A 25,077-nucleotide genomic window follows, 5' to 3' on the forward strand; every position below is an offset into this window, starting at 1 on the left:
TTACTGCTACGGTCTTCCGCACCAAGCATCAAGTGTCGCATCAGGGCATCTTTCGAAAATGCGGGTATACACCCGTATCTCCAAGTACAAACAAATGAACATTTCAAGAATACAAAGTCCAAAAAATACAATGACTCAGGTGTTCGACTCCCAATGGACCCAAGCTCCAGGAAAGTCAGCCGAAATTTCAAAATCTTAAGGGCCAGTAAAAAGCTCTTATCCCCAGCAAAGCACATCCCCAACGGATCAACTCCGGGTACTCACAATTCAAAAATTCAAGATTCAAAAATTGAAAATTCAAGTTTCAAAATTTCAAGGTTCAAATTTTCGATGCCACGCTCCGTCCGAACCGATGGCGGAAGAACAGTACAAGTACAAACCGGAGTTGTCACAGCCGAACAGAGGTAGACTCTATCTTTTTTTATAACGCCTGTTTTGAGCAGGTACCGGCGTACAAAGAATGGTCTTGATTACGTCACATCTTGATCATTCTCTGTCCCTTTCGAAATACTTTGACTTGCGCTTTCCTAACCGAACGCTCAGTCAAAGTGGGGGCTTCTGTAGACACCTAATTAGGTAAGTACAAATGGTTGAAGCCTTAAAAAATGTCTCGAAGGACAATACATATTCATTGTGAAATGATCTTTTGATCTAAATAATATTTTTTAAATTCTCAGTTTATTTTTAACATTCTCCGTCCTTCTTTAAATAACATAAACTTTAAAACTAGTCATTACTCTCATAATATTGGCCTAGTCTAGTAAGGTTCAAGGATAAAACAGTATGTTAAAAAACTTTATTATGGAGTAATTATTGTTCAAACAACTTATAAATATCACATACTATTCGTGAATTGCTCGCATTCCGTGATGATATACTTTTTATATAAGCATTTTTTCAAGGTTAGTTTCGTTATACTTCTACTTTTTCAAAAGGAATTTTTTTTTTGTTTATTTGGAAACTATGTTCTAAGAGAGTGACATCATTTAATTAATTTCATTTAGTTAAATAATTATTTAATTGTTGATGAATATATATTTGACAATAAAGTAAATATGCAGAGTATCTTATCAAAAAAATATAATTGTTACAGTGATAGGTTCTCGCTACAATCTACTACAAAGATTAGAATCAAAGAAGTCATTCACCTAATGTAATTGGATCGGTAACAAAATTATTTGATACAATTTGCAAAATTTAGAATAAAGATTTAATTAAATGGTCCTGGCGAGGCTCGAACTCGCGACCTTCGGCTCATAAGACCAACGCTCTAACCTACTGAGCTACAGGACCACAGATGACAAGAATAAAAAAAAGTAATATTTAAATATTTTTATTATTTTAACTTTTATTGTTAATGTAGTATTCAATAATTTATTTCTTTTTCAATGAATAGATACTACTTCCTCCGTTCCATAATATTTCTCATGATTACAATTCAGTTGGTTAAAGTTTTTCGTAATTAGTAGTATAAATAATAGAAAAAATATAAACTTTTGAGATATCATTGGATTCCTTTTAATGTTAATTTTTTAAATATTAATTTTTTATAACTTTACTAATAAGAAATTAAAATTATTAATGAACGTTATGTAATGGATGGAGTACAATTCTAAAACAATTTTCATAAGCTGTAACATTTGGACTTTCACGTTTGCCAATGCACAATTGTGACAGTTGTAGACACCTAATTTGTGTCTCCCCTCTAGGATGATGACGATACCATTATTCTTACTAGGCGGTTGGAGCAACTCCGTGCGGAAATCCCAATTGCTAAGAACATCTCCAAAATGCAAAGTCCAAAATCCAATCCCCGAGACCGTTCCCCTCCCGGAACTCGGTACAAAATACAATTTTCAAAAACCAATTTCAAAATCCAAGTAAAATCCCATCTAGTAGACCTTTCCATTTGTTTTACTAAGCCTTTTCCACTCAAAATCATATAAGGCAAGTCAAATTCGGGCGCCGACCCACAAAACCGAGCAAGCCGGGCCCCGTCCCGTACAACCGGAATTCAAAACCCGAAACGGCTTGTTTTTTTACGCAAAATCAAGTCTTAGCCTCCAAGAAAACACTACGTGCCAAGCATCGTACTATTCGTACGAAGGTACATCAATACAAGACAAATCAAGGATGGAGCCCGCGTCCTTGATTTTGGCAGCACTCATGCCACGTCACCAGCGCTGGGCGCTGGTTTGGCGTGCTGCGCTGGCATTGGCTGGCGTTTTCCAACCATTTTTCCTATAAATACCCCCTAATTTCAGCATTTGGGGAGGCGTCTTCAATATACAACGTCGTAATACAAAAATTACGCCTCAAATTCAAGTCCAAAAATCCTTCAAAAACACATACAAACTTCAAGTTCTAAGCAATTGGGAGCTCTAGAAGGAATTCTTGCCTAAACCTAAATAGGTAATTCCGAATCCCACAATATTCAATCATGTTTCTTTGATTTTTATATTTCAACAATGATTAGCAAGTTGGCATTTTTACTACTAAAAATGTCACTTGCAACAATCATACATCTTTTCAAAATCCAAACTTTTCAAAATACAAAAATGCAAACTTTCAAGATTCAAGGATGTTCAAAGCTGTTTGCAATCACTTCTTTGAACTAGAATCACTTTCAAGTATGGAGTAATCAAAGATGACACCTTTTTAGCTTCTAAAGGTTTAGTCTTTTGAGATTCAAGACTCCATTTTTCAATATACAAGTTCAAGTTTTCAAATTTCAAGATCCCACAATGTTTAGGGTTGCTCATGACTACTTCCCTAAACTAGGATCCTTTCAAAGTTAGAGCATATCAAAGATCTAACCTTTTCAACATTAAAAGGCCCGATCTTTGAGATTCAAGTCTCTTGAGTTTCAATATTTCAAGTACAAGTTTCAATATTTCAAGTTCAAGTTCAATTATTTCAAGTTCAATATTTCAAGTTTCAAACGTTCAAGTTCTATATGCAAAATCTAGGAGACTTTGGGATGAGCAACTTCTCCCAAGTTGAGATTTTTGGCTTTGAATTCGTATCGGGCGCACTTATTTTTAAGGAGCCGCTTGGCGTTCTAATCTCATGTGCCCAAGTACAAATTTCAATATCGCAATTTCAATTATGCACCTTTCAATATTGCCATTTCAATTATGCACCTTTCAATACCGCAATTTCAATATCGCACTTTCAATTCCGCAATTTCAATATCGCACTTTCAATTCCGCATTTCAATTCCGCATCTTTACTTGCCTAGTCCTTCTAGGCAATGTGGACCTACTCCTTAGTCCGTTTCTAGGGGGTCTTGTATTTACTAATTCTGCACTCATTTACAATTGTGATGTTGCTTTATTTGCTTTATTTCTTTCATCACCGCACATGCTAAATACAACAAAATGCAAGGTTACATCACGCTTAACAAAGATAATTTCTTGGACAAACCGGTCTTAGGTTCCTTTAAATTACCTTTAAAGCAAAGTGACCACCATACAATTAGAGATTCTATTTGCTCTAAAATTCAAACCCACATAGTCTAATCTAGGGTATATTTTCGAAAATGCTATGTCACGTACTCGAATAATTTTTAAAGCTCGCGGAATAAGCATCTCGTTCCCGTGCCCGGATCTCACCCATCCGTTTCGAGGATTCAAAGCCTTATCCAAAATAGAGTCACTCGCGGTCTTTCCAAACGAGACTTTAAATAATGTTTGGTGGCTACTCCTTCGAGGTACAAAAATACAATGGTTTTCTAAAAAAAAACCGCTCCCTTGTAGGGAAAGAGCATACTTGCGATGCGACCAAAAACACCCCCTACAATAGTCAACATGTTTAATTGTTGTTTAGAAAACATTATAAATATATATAAATAATAGAAATTATATATATATATATATATATATATATATATATATATATATATATATATATATATATATATATATATATATATATATATATATATATATATATATATATATATATATATATATATAGGGATCCGGTAAGAACACCTCCTTATGTAAGAACACTTCTTACGGTAAGAACACTTTTACACTCTCCATGTTCTAAATTTGTTCAACCATGTTCAAAATTTGTTCAACCATGTTCAAAATTTTCAAGCTAATGTTCAAAATTTTCAAGCTAATGTTCTAAATTTATTCAACCATGTTCTAAATTTATTCAACGATGTTCTAAATTTGTTCAACCATGTTCTAAATTTATCGAACCATGTTCTAAATTTATTCAACGACGTTCTAAATTTGTTCAACCATGTTCTAAATTTATTCAAGTATGTTTTAATTTTATTCAACCATGTTCTAAATTTTTAAGCTCATGTTTTAAAATTTTAAGCTCATGTTCTAAATTTATTCGACGATGTACTAAATTTGTTCGACAATGTTCTAAAATTGTTCAACCATGTTCTAAATTTATTCAACGATGTTCTAAATTTATTCAACGATGTTCTAAATTTGTTCAACCATATTCTAAATTTATTCAACCATGTTCTAAATTTATTCAAGCATGTTCTAAATTTAGAACAAGTCAACACATATACATATATAAATGTTCTAATTTTTTAAGCCCGTGTTCTAAATTTATTCAAGCATGTTCTAAATTTATTCAATGATGTTCTAAATTTTTTCAACCATATTCAAAATTTATTCAACCATGTTCTAAATTTATTCAACCATGTTCTAATTTTATTCAACCATGTTCTAAATTTTCAAGCTCATGTTCTAAATTAATTCAAGCATTTTCTAAAATTATTCAACCATGTTCTCAATTTTCAAGCTCATGTCATAAATTTATTCAACCATGTTTTAAATTTGTCCAACAATGTTCTAAATTTAGAACATGGAACCTAGTCAACACATATACATATGTACTTGTTCTGAAATTTCAAGGCTCATGTTCTAAATTAATTCAAGCATGTTCTAAAATTATTAAACATGTTATAAATTTATTCAACCATGTTCTAACTTTATTCAACCGTGTTTCAAAATTTATTCAAGCATTTCTAACTTTATTCAAAAGTGTTCAAAATTTATTCAAGCATTTCTAAATCCAGTCAAGCATGTTATAAATTAATTCAAACATGTTCTAAAATTATTAAACATATTACAAATTTATTCAAGCATGTTCTAACTTTATACAAGCATGTTCTAACTTTATTCAAGCATATTTTAACTTTATTCAAGCATATTCGAACTTTATTCAAGCATTTCTAAATTTAATCAAATATATTCTAAATTTATTCATGCATATACTAACTTTAGTCAACCGTGTTCAAATTTTATTCAAACATGTTCTAACTTCATCAGACAGTGTTCTAAATCCGATATACGTTCAAACGGAGATCTGATTCGCGGCCACCAAAATTGAAATCGATTTTAATTTTTGAATTGAGAGATCGATTGTTTTTAGAATCGAAGAAATGGATTGATTTTATAAGCGATTGATTTTAGAATCTCAGAAAATATCAATCGGCTGATTTTAGAATAGAAGAAATCAGGCAGAAATCGAAATCGAAATCTTAATCGAAGAAATCTTATAGAAATCGAAATCCAAATCGAATTACCAGCAGTTAAATCGATTGATAAATCGATTTCGATTTTCCGGTTTGGCGACTGCGATTAGAATTGCAGCGAGTGGCGGTGAGTGGAGATCAGAGGGCGACGGTGAGTGCAGATCAGAGAGCGGCGGCGAGCGGAGATCAAAGAGCGGCGGAGAGCGGCGGTGAGCCGGATGTTGGTGGTGGCTACGAACGATTTCGAACACCAGATTTCGATTTCAAACAACAGCGACTTGCTGCCACCGACGGAGATTGAATGAGAAGACGTGACGGCGAGAGGAGAGAAGAAGAAACGACGAGAGGTGAGCAGCGGCGGCGGCGGCGGCTAGCGGTGGCGGCGGCGATCGGGGAGGAAGTTGTTGGTGATGTTCGAATACGAGAGAGAGAGGGAGGGGATTGAAGAGAGAGAAAGTTGCCCAGAAATAATGAAAATTAAAAGTGAAAAAACAATTAAATTGGTTTATTTGTTTATAAAAATTACGAAAATGCCATTATAGAAAGTGTTCTTACCGTAAGAAAGTGTTCTCACCGTAAGAAGTGTTCTTACGGGAGCCTTTCTCTATATATATATATATATATATATATATATATATATATATATATATATATATATATATTATAGGTCCTCCTCCAATGAGAAGAACCTTATAATGAGAAGAATGAGAAAAATTAAGGGCCGTTAGATTGCAAATATATGTACAGACAAGATTAAATAGGAGAAAACAAATTATTTCCATCCCGCACACCTGCTTTCCTTTTGGGTTTCTTCCTAAACTCAATCACCTTCTTATCCCCTTTCTCTCTCCTACCTTCACCCACCCTTCATTAACGGGTCTACTATATCTACGAATTCAACCTCTGTGTTGCAGATTTTGCAATTGAGTGATTATTGTTTTTTTTTCCCTCTTGATTTACATATGATAATCAGTCAAGGCTGTAAATTAGACCAATTTCTTTTTGGGATGATTATTGGCTCATTCTTTTTGGTTAAATTTGATATATCATGGTTTGATTAATTAAACTCTTCGAAGAAAAAATGTGGATCTTGATTGAATTAGAATCTTGTTAACAGATTGGTGTGTATGAAATTATCTAGCTCATCTCAACTGGATTATTGTCGGATTAAGTTTCCTTCAGCTCAACCGAGTGTAGAAATTGGCTCGGCCATTGTTGGATTGAGAGTTCTTCTTTCTCTCTCCTCTGTGTTGTGTGAAGATTAGTGGGATGGGTAAAATACTAGCCTTATGGGATGAGTTAAGTCACCAAATGCTTACCCCAGCAGCCCAGCTACAACTATCGTTAATTTGACAATTTCAAAGTTGGAAATTTCTTGTTCCATTACTTTCAAATTACATTTTATCTTTTGTACCTAAATTTTAAGAATGGGCTTCTCATCGTGAATTAGTATTAATAGTTTATATTTTATGCTTAATTTTAGTTGCTTTTGAGTTTAATTGTGCTCACTCGTTATTGCTGGACAAATGGTGAGATTTGCATAGATAACAATATTTTATACTTCGTCGACGACTAACAGAGAATCCAAATACGGAGTATTAAAGTTCTTATTTTAATTTTTTTTCTCATTGTGTCTAATTGAGCAAATATTATAGTTTTGATTTTAAATTTTTGCTCATTGTGTCTAAATAAACAAATACTAATGTTTGGATTTTAAAGTTTTTGCTCATTGTGTCTAAATGAGCAAATATTAAAATCTGAACTTTAAACTTTTGCTCATTGCGTCTAAATGAGAGAATATTATAGTTTCTATTTAATTTTTTGCTCATTATGTCTAAATGAGAAAATATTAAGGTTCGGATTTTAAACATTTGCTCATTGTCTAAATGAGCAAATATGAAAATTCGGACTTTAAACTTTTGCTCATCGTGTCTATATGAGCAAATATTAAAGTTCGAATTTTAAACATTTTCTCATTGTTTTTAAATGAGCAAATATTAAAGTTCGGATTTTTAACATTTGTTAATTGTTTCTAAATGAGCAAATATTAAAATCCGAATTTTTGCTCATTGTGTCTAAATGAGCAAATATTATAGTTTCGATTTTAAATTTTTGTTCATTGTGTCTAAATGAGCAAATATTATAGTTTCGATTTTAAAATTTTGCTCATTGTGTCTAAATGAGCAAATATTAAAGTTCGGATTTTAGACATTTGCTCATTGTGTCTAAATGGGCAAATATTAAAATCCGGGCTATAAATTTTTGCTCATCGTGTCTAAATGAGCAAATATTAAAGTTCGAATTTTAAACATTTTCTCATTGTTTTTAAATGAACAAATATTAAAGTTCGGATTTTAAACATTTTCTCATTGTTTTTAAATGAGCAAATATTAATATTCGGATTTTAAAATTTTGCTCATTGTGTCTAAATGAGAAAATTTAAAAGTTCAAATTTTAAACATTTGCTCATTGTTTTTAAATGAGAAAATATTAAAGTTCGAGTTTAAACTTTTGCTCATTGTGTCTAAATGAACAAAATATTATAGTTTCGATTTTAAAATTTTTCTCACTGTGTCTAAATGAGCAAATATTAAAGTTTGGATTTTAAACATTTGCTCATTGTGTCTAAATGAGAAAATATTAAAATCCGGACTTTAAACTTTTGCTCATCATGTCTAAATGAGCAAATTTTATACATCTTCTCATTGTTTTTAAATGAGCAAATATTAAAGTTCGGATTTTAAAAATTTGCTCATTGTTCTAAATGAGCAAATATTAAACTCCGAACTTTTGCTCATTGTGTCTAAATGAGCAAATATTATAGTTTCGATTTTAAATTTACTCATTTGTGAAAATGAGCAAAATACATTTACTCATTTGTGTAAATGAGCAAAATAAATTTACTAATTTATAATATGAATTTACTCATCTGTGAAAATGAGCAAAATAAATTTACTCATTTGTGTAAATGAGCTAAAGAATATTTACTCATTTGTTCTAATGAGCAAAATAAATTTACTCATTCATAAGAATTTCAAACATAAATTTACTCATTTGTGAAAATTTCAAACATAAATTTACTCATTCGTGTAAATAAGCAAAATAAATTTATTATTATTGAAACTAAATTCAAACGATTGCAAATAAAAGTCAAACAGAGTACGGATTCTTTCTAATTCCTTACAATTATTTCAAGGCTTTGTCCTTACAGGACATAAATTTCTAACTACGGCTATGTTTGGCTTAACAAAATCATCAACAATACAAACGACGTGTAAGCTTCTACAACCATGGAAGGACTACAATTGCGATACAGCGGCTGACCACTCTGAATCTAATAGGTGCAGGGGATATATACCCTTGCAGGAAAGTTGCACGAGGCGGTACGAGATCAAGTATTGTAATGAAGAGTATAAGGAGAAAAAAAATAGAAATTATGGATAATACTAAAGGAGATTGGTTGCTTTGTGTTCAAGAAGCTAATGGGATAAATTAAGATTGTGAACATGCTCCAACAATAAAATCTAATGCTGCCTTGATTACAGAAAATCTATGCAGAAAGGGAAATACATAACTGGGAGAAATAATGAAACTAGTTCTGAAAAATTACATAAAACTCATTACGTTTACTACTTACCAAACAAGTTGCTATAATATCAAAGATCAGCACCTGATGCCACATCTGACTACAAATTGAAGAACCAAAATCACTACAACGTACTGAACCATTTTCCTAGCAATCTTTGATTTTAACACTAGGCCACTACCAGTAGCAACAACACTGAATTTTGCAACAGGAGTCCTCTCCTAAACAAAAGATATCATCTACGGAGTAATTATAAACACCCACAATGCACCTACGCACCTTGCTATGAGTTACTAAATACAACCTTTGCCTTCCGCGAGGTTCTTGGAAAGCCTGCTAACTGTGAAATGAACTCGTTTTCCTCTGCTGAATAAATTTCATCCTTCTTGTTGCAGACAATAACTAATTTGTCCAAGATGGCTGCACTTTTGAGCACAAATCTTATCATTTGAAGTAGAGCTTTACAGGGTTTCTCATATTCACGAATAGTGACACTTTGAGTCGCCGCATCACACTTGGAGAAAAAAGCTCATCCAGAAGCATATTGCAGTCACAGAAAATATCCTGACGGTAATTACATGACAAATTCTCTTATACACTACTCAGAACAACAAACCTCAAATAACAAACAAATTTACAACTTAAATCCATTAATTTTGCATTCAACCTATCATCAAAGTGCACATTGTAACATGAAACACACTAAAATGTACTACCCCCTCCATTCTCAGTTGAAAACGGTAAAATAAACATTATTTGCACAACTTTATAAAAAAAACAGAACGATACATTTTAACCCTAGCCTTAGCTTATAGGTATGGAACCATTATTGATGTCGTTTTGGAACAGAAAAACACATGTTAATATTTTATTGTGGCATCTGGTATATAAGCTATTAATGGGGACTCATAACCACTACCAACTGGGGTAAAAAATATCTTTCAGTCAACCATTTTCATATGTATAGTCTTAAAAGGAGTATCTAACAAAGAGTTTAATATATCTTCAGATCAACTAGTTTCAGAGTAGACTCTAAAAGTATTTTCTCATCCATAAATGAGCAAACAATTGAGGAGAGAAAATGATGATAACTGAGCAAACATTTAAGGAGCTTCCATTTAATCAATTAACCAATTTAATTAAACAACACTGTAATTATCCACACAAATCACAGGAAAAAACTATCAACAATCTACTCATTTGCAGCAAATTTCGAGAGGAACTACAATCAGACATAAGTGAAACTCATTATCTAACCCTAAAATTTTAATGAAACACTAAAAATAACTCACCAGAGAAGAAGGCGCATATATGGTGGCGGTCGGCGGAGTGGTAGTAGTCGAAGTGGTGGAGGTCGGCGGGGTGGTGGTGGAGTGGTGGATTTTGCGAAAACCTTTTCACAATTTCTTCAATTCCTCCCTAATCACATATAACAAGTGAATAATTGAGTGTTGCAGTAATTTTCGCATGTTAACATCAAAATCAAAGCTAAAAAATAATAAGAACATTAGGAATCACTCAACAATTGCCTAACTCTACAATTTACAGAAATCAACAAAAAATCACTCACAAATTGAAGCAAAAGAGACGACGCATAGATGATGGAAGTGTGGAGATGGTGGCGGTGCAGCGGTTGCAGCAGGTGAGGAACGGTAGCGGTGAGGAGAGAGAATCACGAAGGAGAACGAAAATGGAGGAGAGTAAATAAGGCGTTCCTGAGGAGAGTGAAGCACGAGGAGAGAGAAAAGGGAAAGTTTCTGGAAGTCGGGATAATAAAAATTTTTGCAATATTTACGACTTTGCCATTACTAAACGCGCTAGAGAGATGCTTACGTCCGTTAGATCTGATCACAACAAATGCACGAGATTGTTTCTCATTCTTCTCATTTTAAGGTCCCTTCTCATTTGAGTGTAAATCTCTCTCTATATCTATATATATATATATAGGAAGACTCACGTGAGAAATGCATATTATGTGAGAAGCGTGAGTATTATGTGAGAAGCGTGAGAAATATTTATAGCCACTCGATCTACTTAATCTAACGGAGAAAAATAATCGTGCGTCATTATTGGCAGCTTTGTTTTCACAATTAGCCACGTGACAACTTTGGTAAAAAGAAAGTATTTGATTCCTTTTCAGTTTTCACAAATTAAGAATTAGTTTGTCCCCTTTTTCTTTTCCTCTCTCTTCTCCAATATATTCCAGAAAACATAGGAAAATGTACTTAAAGCTCTATCGAGGTTGTTAATGGCGCCCTACTGGTTTGAAAAGAAATTGAACACCCAACTTAAATTCCCCCTCCTCTCCAACTTTATCTCCCCTCTTAGCTTACCCAATCAAGGACTTTTGGACAATAACCGATCTTCTTTCTTTATCCAATTTATCATCCATTAAATGCAAATCGATCCCATTTTTTTTATGGGCAACAAGGATCGGTTAATCTTAGAGTATCAATCGCTTCTTCCTAAAGTGAATTTCCATATCTAGACTTGGTTACTTGATGTACCTGGATTGGTAGCTCGTTGTACCTCGTACACTCAATTGATGTACCTCGAATACTTCGTCGATGTAACTATGTTACTTAGTTGATGTACTTCTCATTCTATTGAATGCATATGCTTCTCATCTGTCCCCAACCACCACGAGTGCACCACCACCGCCGCCAAGTTTTATTTCAGTCCACCGCCACCGCCATGTGTCTCCTATGCCTTTCTAATGTATCTCTTTTGTATTTTAAATGTATCTCATGTATATTATTTAAGATTTCTATGGTATTTGGCTATTTGCGTTTCCTAGTACTGAAGATGGGGATGATGAAGATGGAGGAGAGAGGGCACGTGGAAAGCTTTTTGTTTTGATGCAAAGAGCTGAGGCACGTGGAAAGTTAGGTGTCGTTTATGTAGTTGTACATATTTTAAAGTATTATATATTTATATTTACCGCTGTCATTAATGAGGCGCGTGTTTTTTGAGCCGTGAGATCTATTTGATCCAACGGTCGATATAACTTCTCACGCTTCTCACCATAAGAGCACTTCTCACCGGATCTCAACCCCCTATATATATATATATATATATATATATATATATATATATATATATATATATATTGAGACGAATTTAACAAAAAATCATATGACTTATATATTTTTCCTTACATAAAATCACAAAAAAGATCAAAGAACATTACGTAAGAAATGTTTAATTAAAATGTTACGATTACAAAGAAACATGAGCGAATGTTACTACTCCAATTTACCAAGATATATCATATTATATACGGTTTTTTCATGAAATGCCCCTGAGGTTTGCAATAATGCACCAAATACCCCTGCGCGTTTCAAAATTCATAAAATACCCCTATAATTCTGTACTGTTCATTAAATGCACCTGGATTTAACGGACGTTAGCTTGCCGTTAGTTGTGTTTTACCAATTTGCCCTTAATTCTTATTTGGTGCGATTTAAGCAAAAAATGTGACAGAAATTTCAAAAAAAAAAAACCCAACTTATCCTCTTTCTCTCTCCTCTCCCCTGTTCTTCAACCTCGTCACCGGCAATAGAACCACCGGAATGTCCACTTTGCTTACAATCCTACGACGGCGACTCTGCAATTCCACGCGTACTCGGGTACGGACATTCTAGCAACTTATGTCTTTCTCTCTCCTCGTGTCAATTGGCAATCCATCCTCTTGATCTAAGCAAGCATAATTGTTTCTGTCAAATGGATTACCATTCCCCTCTATTCAATTTCAAGTAAATTAGAAACCCATAATCATTTTGCTCAATTAAACTGAGGTGGATTCGATCAGATTCTTTGCATCTATGGAGTAGATACGGAGTACAGAGGTGGTCGTCGCTTGTGAGGGTTGAGGCGATGGTTACGACTTACGAAGGTGGTGTTCGTGAAGGCAGTTGGGGCGGTGAGTCAGTGACCAGTGGTCGGAGGAGAGAGAAAATGAAATTTGAGGATTGATAATTGATTTTGGTTGAGATGAAAGAGTGAATCGAGCTCCAATGGCAGCCAAGAAAGAGAAAGGAAAGGGTTGGTTTGTGTGGAGGAGAGAGAAAAAAAAGTAAGCAATGAATGAATTTCAAATACCAGCATTTCAATATGGATTTCAAATTCCACATACTGGGCTTATTTTTTCAAGGTCTTGGATTTGGCCACGAATATGGTCCGAGGAGCTTTATGCTGCTTGGAAGGACTGGATGGTGCAGTTTCGACGGAGGATGGATTGGGTACTACTACTGGTAGGATTAGAATTGGTTCAACTTTTATGGATATGAGTGTTGTTAGTTGGATGAATGTTGATAAAAGAAACGAAATAAGTTCCCTCCTGAGACTGTAAACGTTATGTTGGAGCTGTCACTGGCTAGTGATTATTCATCAGTACACGAAGTTTTGCTCAAATGCTTGGCCTTTGATCCAAGTACTAGACCACTTGTAATGGATGTCTGGAAGTGTATCAAAGGATTGAAATTGTACCATTCTATTAATCATGTCGTTAGCGTTAACAGTCAATCCATGACGGAGAATGCTGGCCAATGCTTGGTTTTGGGAGAGTTGTGCAATATGTCAAATGATGTAAGAAATGAATCAAGACTCTCTAAAAAAGCAGTTTTTATTAGGAACTTTTACGTATGATAAATTTGGGGTGGAAGAGGATTCGACTTTTATTAGAACTCATGGCTATTTAGGAAATGGAGGGCTAAACATGCAGCAAGGCAAGTGAACACTAGCGTTACTTATAAGCAGCAAGAACATAACGGCTATATTGTAATAAATCTAGCCGTTGGATTCAAATTCTGCTGTTTAAAAGAAGTTCGTGTATTTGGTGCAAAAAACTTTATAAATAGGTGTATACTATGCAAAAACTTTATATGTAGGTGTATTTAATGAATTATAAACATGACTTAACGGAGGACTAACGGAAAATCATAATAGGGGTATTTGGTGAACAGTAGGGAAAAAATAGGGGTATTCTATGAATTTTGAAACGCGCAGGGGTATTTGGTGCATTATTGCAAACCTCAGGGGCATTTCATGAAAAAACCGTATTATATAATCCGTACATGTATATAATACAAGCTTATTGTTGTTGTGGTAAAATAACATGTAAACGCAAGTTACAATGCACAATCTAGATTTAACTAGTGGTGCACTTTAAATAAAAATTACAAGCGAGATAGGAAATTGTAACATAGGGAGTCTACATGTTGAAATTATAAAGCATGATAAAACATTATCTACTATCTACCTTGAAACAATTTTTAATTTTCTAATTATAAGAGCTTGTAAGTTTTGTAATATCCAAAATTTCTAAACAATCCTATCAAAAAAAAAAAACTTCCAACAATTTTTTGTCTCTTTTGGATCTTCAACAACATTATGTAATTCCCTTTTGCTTCCTCTCTTTTTTGATAAACTTATATATTCATGCAAAAAATGATGCTTGTACTGGTATAAGCATGTTAACCATTAAATCACTTACTTCATGACGATCTTTTAATTTTAGTGTTATCTAAAGGTTGTTTATCATATTTTTGAATTACCTTTAATATTTCTCATTTCAATAAACCAAACATCACAACTATATTTTATAAGAAAAATTAATTTGAGTTATAAGAACAAATCAATTTTATAATTTACTAATTTATGTATTATAAGTATATGAATGAAAATGTATTTATGATTATCACACCGACTTAAGAGTTTCAAATAGGTTAAAAATATTATGAAAATTCGTACAAATCTTCATGTTTTTTTGACTTAGGTCAAGAGAAAAAAAAAATGTAGGCAAGTATAAACGCTTCAGACCAAAAAAAAAAGGGTAGGTACAGATGCTTGAAGCTTTAAAGAATGCCTCAAAAGAGCTTCTTTCATGGGAGTTGAAAACATTCTTGTAGAAGAACTCAGTGTTGTGGTTATTAAATCTTTTAAGAAAATTATTGAAGGTCCCATGGAAAACTAACTAATTTTTTTATTATGATGTCGACAGATCCACAAAGGAAAAGCGACGGGATTTGATCTCGATCTTGGTTACCACCCCTAGCTCATACTAAAATATTTGTGATGTATTGTTGGATGTCATATTCAACAATGTTTCCGAAAAACAAACCAGGCGGAGGAATTCATGAAAGTTAAAGGCCATTCATTCTCGACACTTTTCTCATTAATTTTCCTCCTCTAATGTTTATTTTTCTCTTATATAAGAAAAAAATAGGTTAACTCATTAGTCAGTGTTAGATTAGTTTTTTCTCCCAAGTTTATTAATAAACTAAAGAGGTGTGTTTTTAGTCAATTGCTAAATAAGTATCAAAATTAAAAGGGTCGTAATTCAAAGAGAAAGGGAATATAACCGGAATAGGATACTAAATTAATGGATTGAACTAAACGTGAATAAGGTCGGCCTTGTGAGAAATAGGCATGATATCTTGCCAAGTTGCCAATGCATATGCAATGTGAAATGATCTTTTGATCATAATTTTAAAATTCTATGTTTCTTTTCTTAACATTCCCCGTCTTTATTTAGATAACATAAACTTTAAAGTAGTCATTACTCTCATGGTATTGGACTAGTCGAGTAAGATTGAAGGGATAAAATATTATGTTATTTTTATTTATTTATTATGGAGTAATTATTGTTAACCCTTCTTATAAATATCACTTACTATACATGAATTGCACGAATTGCAAGACGGATTTCAAGATAATATACTTTCTGTATATTCTGAAAAGAATGACATTATTGAATTCTTTTCCCTTTGATATAATCGAATGAAATAATTTGATGTATTGGTTGTTTATATATTTGGAAATGAAGTAAATGGGTCGCATAAAAATGTAAATAGAGTGAGGGATGTCGACATTGTCGCGGTGCTTAATTACAAAGATAAGAATAAAGGAAGTTATATACATAATATTTTTTTTTTCTTTTTTTGACAATAGCTACAAAGAACAAAAGTAAACAAATTAAATGACCGAAAGTCCAAGAATCCTACATCCTCTGGCTACATTGTGAGCTTTATCCACCTCATGTCTTGGAACTTTTAGAATGGTGCATTGTCGGAATGTGGATCCCAGTGCCTTGATGTCTCCTATAGTACCCACAATCGAGATATCACTTACTTTCCCCATACGTAGATACGAAATAAGAGCAGCTGAGTCCGTATTAACCCGCAATTGACTAATTTGTCTGTTTGACGCCCAAGTTAGGGCAAGAAGGCAAGCTTTCGCTTCTGCATGATCCGAAGAAACCGCCCTACCATGTTGACCTGCCGACTCTCCCTCGAACGAATAGTTAGTAGAGACTGTCATTCCTCATCCCGCCTTCCCTGACTTCTTGTCCCATGATCCATCAATCTGAACCACCAACCCATTATGGAACGTTTTTTCTCTCCCAATGTGGTAACCCGGGGGCTCTCTTGGCCCATCGATTGAAACCTCATCTCTACGCGCTGTGAAGGTACCCACTTCCTGTAGTTGATTTTCCATCATAGCCAAAACAACACCTGGATGCCCTCCCTCCCCTCTAAAAACCCTTGCGTTCCTCATTTTCCACAAGCTCCAAAGCAAAGCAATAAAGCTTTGAACACGTCCCCCGTTCCACCCATCCTCGCTATGATAAAGCAGGATATAGCTACGTACCCATTCTTTCAATGGCCACGATTCATTTTCAAAAGGATTGATTCGAAGAGAACTAGTGTTCCAACTCAAATGTGCCACCGAGCAAAACCTCATGTTGTAAATCTTCCTCTCCTAAGCCACAGTAGCTACACATAGTCTCACAATTCAAACCCCTCCTCGCCAAATTGACCTTCACAGCAAGGCCATCATAAAAAATCTTCCACACAAAATACTTCCATTTGGGTAAAATGTTCATCTTCCAGACAAGTCGGAGAACAACTAGGTCATGATCATCTAAAGTCCGAGCGTCCACCGCATATTTATTAAATAAATAGTCATACCCTGAGCTTACCGAAAATCTACCTGATTTTGTGAATTTCCAATATCTGTAATCCTCCCCTACTTCTCTTGGGACTTCCATAGCCAAAATGGACCAAGCATCTTTCCAAACAAACCTTTGTCGAACCAAATTTGCTTTCCAAGAAGATGATTCCCTATCAATGATTTCACTGACTCGCCATTTCGAAGAGGGTCCAATTGGCTGGTTCGAACGAACCTCATGAATCTTGCCTCCCACCCACGGCATACTTGAAGCCAACACCTTAACATAAGTGGATCAGTAACAAAAAAATTGTTACATAATTTTCTATAATAGAAAAAAATAATAATAATTAAATGGTTGTGGTGAGGCTCTAACTCAATACCTTCGGCTTATAAGATAACCCACTGAGCTAGAAGACCATATGAACACACAGAAGGAAAAAAAAAAGATTTAAATTTATTTCAATTTGTATTTGACATACACTTTATTTTGTTTTTATAATTTAAATATGGATTTTTGGTATTTACTACCTTAAAAATACAACACTTTTGTATTTACTACCTTATGAAAATTTTATTTTAAATTACTACATTAAAGTTCCATTTTATTTGTAGTCACTACTATTTTACAGTTTTCTTATTTTAAAATTGAGATATCTCTTTCGTTTCTTAATCATTTTAAGTGATTCAAAGCTTTTCTCATTTATATGTAAGGATTCCATAGGGATCTTACCTTTTAACATTTCGTAAAAGTTTAAACAAATTAAATATTATTTTTAAAATTTTAAAATAGTTATGAATTATCAAACGATTTTTTTTGAAATGACGTTCTCAATGAAATCCCTATAGAAAAAGGAAAATAATGAACTTCGAATCACTTTAAACGATTAAGAAACGAAGGAGATATCTTAATTTTAAAATGAGAAAACTGTAAAGTGGTAGTAAATAAAAAAAAATCTGGAAGTTTAAGGTAGTAATTTAAAATAAAAATTTCATAAGGTAGTAAATACAAAAGTGGTGTATTTTAAAGGTAGTAAATACCAAAATTTCCTTTAAATCTAATACTTTAATTAAAACACAAACATTAAGATTTAACAAGAATACGGAGTAATGAAAAAAAAGGACAGAGGTTAATATTTTCATCTTCCCCTTCATACTTTGACATCTATAAGCTTCATTCACCCCCGCCCATTTATTCTCAAATCTTTTTATTTCTCTCCTATTTAATTCAATTCCCAATCTTTTTCTCTAGCCTTCAAGTATAAATTAAATTGAAAATTCTATTAGCTTGATCAGTTGAGAAATTATCATATGTTTCAACTAGACCTGTCAAACGGGTCGGTCGGGTCGGGTTGTAAAAAATTATTTTCGGGTTCGGGTTAGATCGGGTCGGTCACTTTCGGGTTCGGGTTTACAAATGCTTGTTCAAGACCCAGAACTTTCGGTTTCGGGTCGACCCAACGGGTTGAGAGATTTTAAAACGCGCATTATATTTTCATTAATTTAGGTGATAAATATACAAAATATGGGCACAAATTAACAAATTTTCCTACATAAGTTTATATTTAGTCAAATTCAACAGTAAAATGGCGTATAATTCAAATTAAAATCATATTACACACAATAATAGTAAAAAACAGCGTGTTTATTATGCTTAAATTTTCTCATAATCGCATTTATTACTATAAATACAACGATTTTCAATCGGTCGGGTCCAAAACGGGTTCGGTCGGATTTTGACCCATTACTTTTCGGGTTGCTCGGGTTCGGATAAAATCGGGTTACGGGTCGCAAAATCTTGTTCAGGACCCAGTATTTTCGGGTCGGTTTTCGGGTCGGGTCGATTTTTGACAGGTCTAGTTTCAACCCATATACATAACTAAAGAAAAAAGTTTCAACCATCAACCATTTAGTTTTTAATGTTTATAAATTGTGAGTTTCTAAAAATATCCAATCTCAATCACTTAATTTTATCAAAATCCAAGCTAGTGGGTGAATTTACTTTTTCATAATTAACTTCTGGATCCTAAATTTGTTTTCAATATTAATATGGATATTTATTTATTTATTGTATTTGTTAGTCTAAATGTGTTTAGTCTAAATGTGTTTCAGCTAGCTTTCTTTACACGACTTTCCTCTTTTGAAATTAGTTAATAAATGTAGGGACCTTAGACTTGAAATAAAATATAGGTTATAACCCTTGACGAGTGTACTTGCAATTTCTTTTATGAGTTACGTTGTCTGTAAGAAATGCCAGGGATGTCATACAGCCAAAATAGAAATCCCCTGCAGCATCACAACAATGCATCCATTACTAGCCCGAAAAAAACACAGAAATTCTCAGTTTGCTAATGCAAAGATGTGTAAATAGTATATACAGACCCATAACTCTATTCACTTTCGACGTAGGGGCCAATCCTAAGGCAAATGTATAACCCTTGTGCTTGAACTTCCTTGATGAACTTTACTAAATCATACCTCCCAGTGAAAATCGTACTGTATAAAACAAGATAATGTAGCATTAATGTGACTGTATGAGGAGCCCAAAAGATATGATTGAATATCTAATAACCCAAGCATATTAAGATGCAAACTCCTTAGCTTTTCTCATATGAAAATTTTGATGCACCATGCCTTACCATGTGCTCCAGCAACGCAACTAGATTCCTTCTCCAATTTGAAGCGATAGACCTCTGATAGAATTTAAGAGCTACCTAAATGTGAAATGACGAAGTTCAATAAACAATAGTCATGTGGCAATCAAAACAAACAAGTATGCCTATAAATTATCAAAAAGCCCAATAAATAATACGCACATGACAATCAAACACAAGTATTCTTATAAATTATCAAAGAACAAAGAATTACTTTAACAATATAACACTCAGACTCATTAGACCATTAGAGAATAGAACGAGACAGTTCCATTTGACTTAAGCTGAGTACAAATCCAGCATGTGTAGAACCAGTAGCAATACGGAATTAGTAGACTTCAAATCAAACAAAGAAACTAACAAAATCAAGCTGACTAATCACATTACAACAATAGTTCTTGCATTCACACAATATTAATTTCGCAGAAGAAACACACAGACTAACCAAATTCAATAATATTCCGATTAGTTCCTACATTACCTTTATACCCTAAAACATTTAAACTAATCTGAGATCCTAGTTCCGCTCAAATCCTCCCGAAGACCGGTCCCTCAAAACCCTAATCTCACAACAAATAATCGTACCAGTAAAAAAAAAACCTAAATTCCGTGAAATCCATAACAAACAAGAAAAAAATGCAACACAATTTCAGCAAAATGAACATGAAGTTCAAACGAAATAAAAAAAACATCACAAAATCAGAGATTGAAGCTAAAAAGTTACACACCTGGAATGGGGAGAGCGAAGCAGATGTCATAGGTTCTTCTGGTACAGACCTGCGAGTGTATTGTAGCTCGTTGAACTTTGGATGCTCGCTTTCTAACCGTGCTTCTAACATCGCGGAGATTTCTCACTCTGGTTTCTCAGATCGAGAAGTGCAGTGCAGAGGAAGAGAGATGGAAAAGCTCTTGATTTGTATTTTTCTCCAATGAAACAAAGTTGTTGGGAGGTTTGAAGAAGGGAAAGCAAGAGACCCGGTAACCAAAAAAAGGGGTATGTTCCTTTTCTCCTTTTTAGCTCAGTGGGCCCGGTGTATATTTGAGACCCGTTATATTAAAACAAGGATCTCTTATTTTTCTCTCTTTATTTTTGGTGGAAAAAATGCGAGATTTTGAGAAATTAGAGACCCGTTAAATCAGATAACGGGTCTCTTGCTTTTCTAACTCTATTTTTATTGTCTTATTTCACTCATTAGAGACCCGTTATTTCTAACATTAGGTCTTTTATATTAAAGAGACCGGTTATCTCAAACCAATGAGTCTTTTCTTAGGGGTCTCTTTGCCCATTTTTGTAGTAGTGCCAGCCTCCAAAACCTTGTTAACTTGGATGATACGAGTTAACTCGGGCGAGTTTTTAAACCATGGTTGGGCTGACTCGTGTGCCATGATGGCATGCCATAACCTGGTGTTGTAAACAATGGCCGTCTCAACTTTTCGGTCGTTAAGAGGCCAGAACAGTTTATATAGATATAGATGGTCATTAACAATATTTACCATATCACCCGAGAGAAGACATTGAAATGCAGTAAATCAATTTTTGAGGAGACCATAACGCAATGTTTACCAATGGGTACTACAAATAATGAAGACGCAAAATGTTCTCTGATATAAGTGGTGAAATAAGTATAGCGGGAAACAGTGCAGATCCATTTGGTAACACACGATAAATTTAATTTAGATGGAAAGAAAAAGCTGGAAAATTGGACATGTGTTTGCTCCGAAGTATCAGAGCAAACTAGTTTCCAGGTAATGTTGGTCACAATACACTCAGGACTCGAGCCTTTGACATATATTAAGTGTTAAGGAAAACAAAAATGGGTACAAGTAAAGTAATATCTAATGCTTACGGTTTAGGAAGTGCATCATCAGGTCCCAAACTAATTTTTCCGACCCTTGCTCTTTCTTGAAGGAACTACAGTCCATCCATCTTCAGCTTCTTCCATCTGCTGGTGTCTGCCGTTGTTTTTCTGTGTTTCTGTGGAGTTTGTACTTAGAAAAGACTCTGGTGTATCTACCATCATATTTGATGCCTCGTCATTCCCCATGCTATTGTCATTTTCATCCTCACCACTGTCACTGTCACTTGCATCCTGTAATATAGTAATTTGCACTTCAACAGAAGCAAAACAACATATATACAGTTCCTAAAATCCTAAATAAGGATCATTGACATCGTAAACCAGAGTACAATTATTGGGCAAACAGGTTGAAGCTGGAATTAGTGAAGTACTAGTGATAAACCGTATAGCATATACTCCTTGACTCCACCAAGAACACTACCCACTGTAATGAGGCAGTGAAGGGGTATAACATCAATAGCGAACAGCAATTAAGGAGAAAAAAGCAGAAGTCCAAGCAATTCATTTTGCGATCATGCCTCTAAATCAGTAAACCAAATATCCTCTCAAAATGCATGTACAACTTTGCAAGATCATTTCAGGGGTAACAACTACTTTCAAGATGACACTCCGTACTATAGAAGCATAGTCACCTAGCTTCTAAACATACTCCGTAATACACTAAAAGCTCACAATGAGTGCTATCCAGAACTTTTCCAGAGGAGAGATCTTAAGAATAGGCCTAGGAGTATCATAACTGGGTAAAATCTTCTTCTCTAGTACTATTCCCGGACAGTTTATTGATCCACGTTTTGTTTTGATTTTAAAAAAAATATCAGAACTTCAACAAACTTCGAATACATATTAAGACCTTCACTGCTCATATAAATTCTTCACGCCAAGAATATAATGCCAAGCTCCCAATCCAGATATAGAGTGTAAAAAATCACAAATAACAATGTGTTGCACATAGCTCCAAATTCTCCAAATAACCTAATTGTTGCATAGTCATCTAAATCCTCATTAAAATGAAAAAACGTGATAGAAAAATGCTAATTACCTGTTCTACACGAGGAATAGGCTGTGATTTCATTTGCTTCAACTTCTGAATTGATTGATAGTTTCCTTCCAAACACTCTTCATACATAACCATCAATTGCACTGCCACCTATACACAACAAAGCAGATACAAAAGTCTAAATTAGAATTATTTCTGATACAAGATCTTAAGAATTTCAATTCAATTCAATTCAACATGGAAATTCAGCATGTAACTTGGAGAAGGTGAGAAACTAAATGAAGCAATAACCTCCTCGACGCTGCCGTCATCCGCAGTTGTATTGAAAGAATCCAAGCCTACGTTCAGCTCTTCTTCTAAATCATCTATGTATATGGGTTCTGAATAAAACAACCAAAATACAAACAATTCAAAAAAAAAAAAAATATTCAATGAGCAGTCAAATGCAACCCCTCCCAATAACCCAGAATACAACAATATGACAACAGTCAAATTTTAAACCACAAATTCAAGCAAAGTCCAAATTAGGTAAGAACCATATACTAATTAATAAAAATAGGCATACGAGTATCGGAAGCTTAGTACGCAATATTCAATTATTGAAGAAAAAAATTCTACTAATTTAACAAAAAAAACGAAAAATTGAAGGAATTTATACCTTTGCGATTAGGTTTGTAGAAGAAATTAAAGATATCAGAGGAGAAATTGAGAGATTTAGTATGAGAATCATGGCCTCCCCACTCGTTTTGAACAGCCATTTGAAGGGCCCACCATTTTGAGAACACCAATGATATGCCTTCTTGGAAGTGTGGAATTGCCACCGTTGGTAATACCTGCGGTTTCTTTGGCTCCTCCATTCTCAATTTGTTGATCAATTGCTTGAGCTCGAGCTCCCGATTGTAGAAGAGGAGAGAGGAAAGGATATAAACCCTAGAATTTGGATGATTGAAGACTTGAAGTTCTTGCAAAACCCCCAACGCTTTGAGATTCTTTGAGAAAGGTAGCAGGCGGGCGAAAACGAAGAAATAACACTCGGTTATGACTTATGGGCTTGGGCGTAGTAGAAACGGAGTACAAATATGAGCCCAAGAGTGAGAGTTCCGTCTTGTATTTTTTTCCTTCTAAAAAGATAAGGGCTCCTTCGGTATCACTGTAGGTTTCAGTTTTGGGTTTTTTGATTTTGAAAGTCATATAATTTAGATCGAATCATGAACCAAAAATTAGTCATACTAATAACAATCATGTGGATTTTGAAAACCGACAACAAAAAACTGAAAACAACTTTTTGTGGTTTTCATATTTTGGTTTTTAATTTTATAAAAAACAAAAAACTGAAAACAAAAAACGATACCGAACGGGGCCTTATTGGGTTGGAATCTTTTAAGGGGCAACTCGGTCATGGTGAGAAGGTTAGAGGCTTTGAGAGGGAGTAATGGTAAGAACTAAGAAGCACTCCTTTTTTTTCTTTTTCTTTTTTGGGTAAAAGCTGGGCAATATTAAATTAAAACACAAGTACCGAAGTTCATCCAAAGTTTAGGGTACATTCTCATCATAATTGATCAAACTAGCATCCAAAACAAGTTGAAGTTCCGCTAAATAAACATCAATACAGGAGGTCTTCGGCTAATGAAGTAGCTCATAATCCCCCATTTGTCTCATCTCTTCTCTTGCCTTATGTGCCATTGTGTCTGCCAGGCCATTGCTTTGTCTCCCATCGAGCCAAAGGTGCGTACTTGAGTGCTGATTCATCGGTGCCTTGCAATCTAATATGAGTTTAATATAATCACCTTAAACCCGGTGTGAAGTATGAATGAGGTCCACGGCTTCTTTACAGTCCGTAGAACAAATAACTGTTAGGTTATGATACATATGAATAAACATAAATCATGCGGAAAAACCATAAAGCCAGGAAACATATTATTTACACATAATCATTTAGCATAATTCAGATGCATACACTTTGTAGCGTGCCCTCCCTAGCTGCGCCCGAACCGAGCAAGAACAAGTCTTTAGGACTCCAAGTGTCGTCCCTCCGTAGATAGTCCACAGCACGTCCGGATCCGCCTTAAGATTGACCAACTAGAATCGCCCTTAAGGTACTATATATTTTCGGCTAATAGGGCAAGAATATGGCTGATTTTTCTACTTAAAAATCTTAACTTTTTATTGTTTGAATACTTGAAATCCTCAATGTAAATATGTGACCCTAGGCACCTATTTATAGAGTTTATGGAAAGGAATTATAATCCTATTAGGATACTAACTTATTTAATTAGAATCTTATTAAAACTCTATTAAACAAATTCTATCTTTATTAGGATTAGGATTTAATCATAGAACAAATTCTAATAGCCTTAGGATTTGTATTGCACACAACCGCACACGAGCACGAGCACGAGCACAACCCGCGCAAGCCTCGCGGCCCACGCGAGCTGCTCTTGCTCGCAACCCATGTCGCAGCCCACGACTGCTCCGCGCGCGCCACAGGCCTTGGCTGGGCCTGGCATTGCGCTAGGCCT

The 25,077-nt window shown here is 34.4% G+C and overlaps 1 protein-coding gene, 1 long non-coding RNA gene and 1 other non-coding gene across 3 annotated transcripts; all 3 read right to left on the minus strand.

Annotated features, from left to right (window-relative positions):
* Positions 1 to 1,219: 1,219 nt before the first annotated feature.
* TRNAI-UAU (transfer RNA isoleucine (anticodon UAU)) lies at positions 1,220 to 1,293 on the minus strand. Its single transcript has one exon. It is a non-coding gene; the product is annotated as a tRNA-Ile (tRNA).
* Positions 1,294 to 9,030: 7,737 nt separating this feature from the next.
* Positions 9,031 to 12,002, minus strand: LOC110801088 (uncharacterized). Its single transcript, XR_002536830.2, has 3 exons — positions 10,669 to 12,002; positions 10,391 to 10,517; positions 9,031 to 9,662 (listed from the first exon to the last, which is right to left on the minus strand). It is a non-coding gene; the product is annotated as an uncharacterized lncRNA (long non-coding RNA).
* Positions 12,003 to 21,285: 9,283 nt separating this feature from the next.
* Positions 21,286 to 23,606, minus strand: LOC110801086 (uncharacterized). The gene is made up of 4 exons (XM_022006405.2): positions 23,217 to 23,606; positions 22,850 to 22,938; positions 22,601 to 22,708; positions 21,286 to 21,792 (listed from the first exon to the last, which is right to left on the minus strand). The coding sequence occupies exons 1-4, from the start codon at positions 23,413 to 23,415 to the stop codon at positions 21,580 to 21,582; spliced, it is 609 nt and encodes a 202-aa protein (XP_021862097.1). The 5' UTR covers positions 23,416 to 23,606; the 3' UTR covers positions 21,286 to 21,579.
* Positions 23,607 to 25,077: the final 1,471 nt, after the last annotated feature.

This window comes from Spinacia oleracea, chromosome 4 (genome assembly GCF_020520425.1).
Source record: "Spinacia oleracea cultivar Varoflay chromosome 4, BTI_SOV_V1, whole genome shotgun sequence".
Classification (NCBI taxonomy): domain Eukaryota; kingdom Viridiplantae; phylum Streptophyta; class Magnoliopsida; order Caryophyllales; family Amaranthaceae; genus Spinacia; species Spinacia oleracea.

Coding starts and splice junctions, on each gene's coding strand:
- LOC110801086 (XM_022006405.2), bottom strand. CDS start 23,415: ATGGAGGAGCCAAAGAAACCGCAGGTATTACCAACGGTGGCAATTCCA. Junction 22,939..23,216: donor CTACAAACCTAATCGCAAAG/GTATAAATTCCT, acceptor TGTTTTATTCAG/AACCCATATACATAGATGAT. Junction 21,793..22,600: donor CTATTCCTCGTGTAGAACAG/GTAATTAGCATT, acceptor ACTATATTACAG/GATGCAAGTGACAGTGACAG.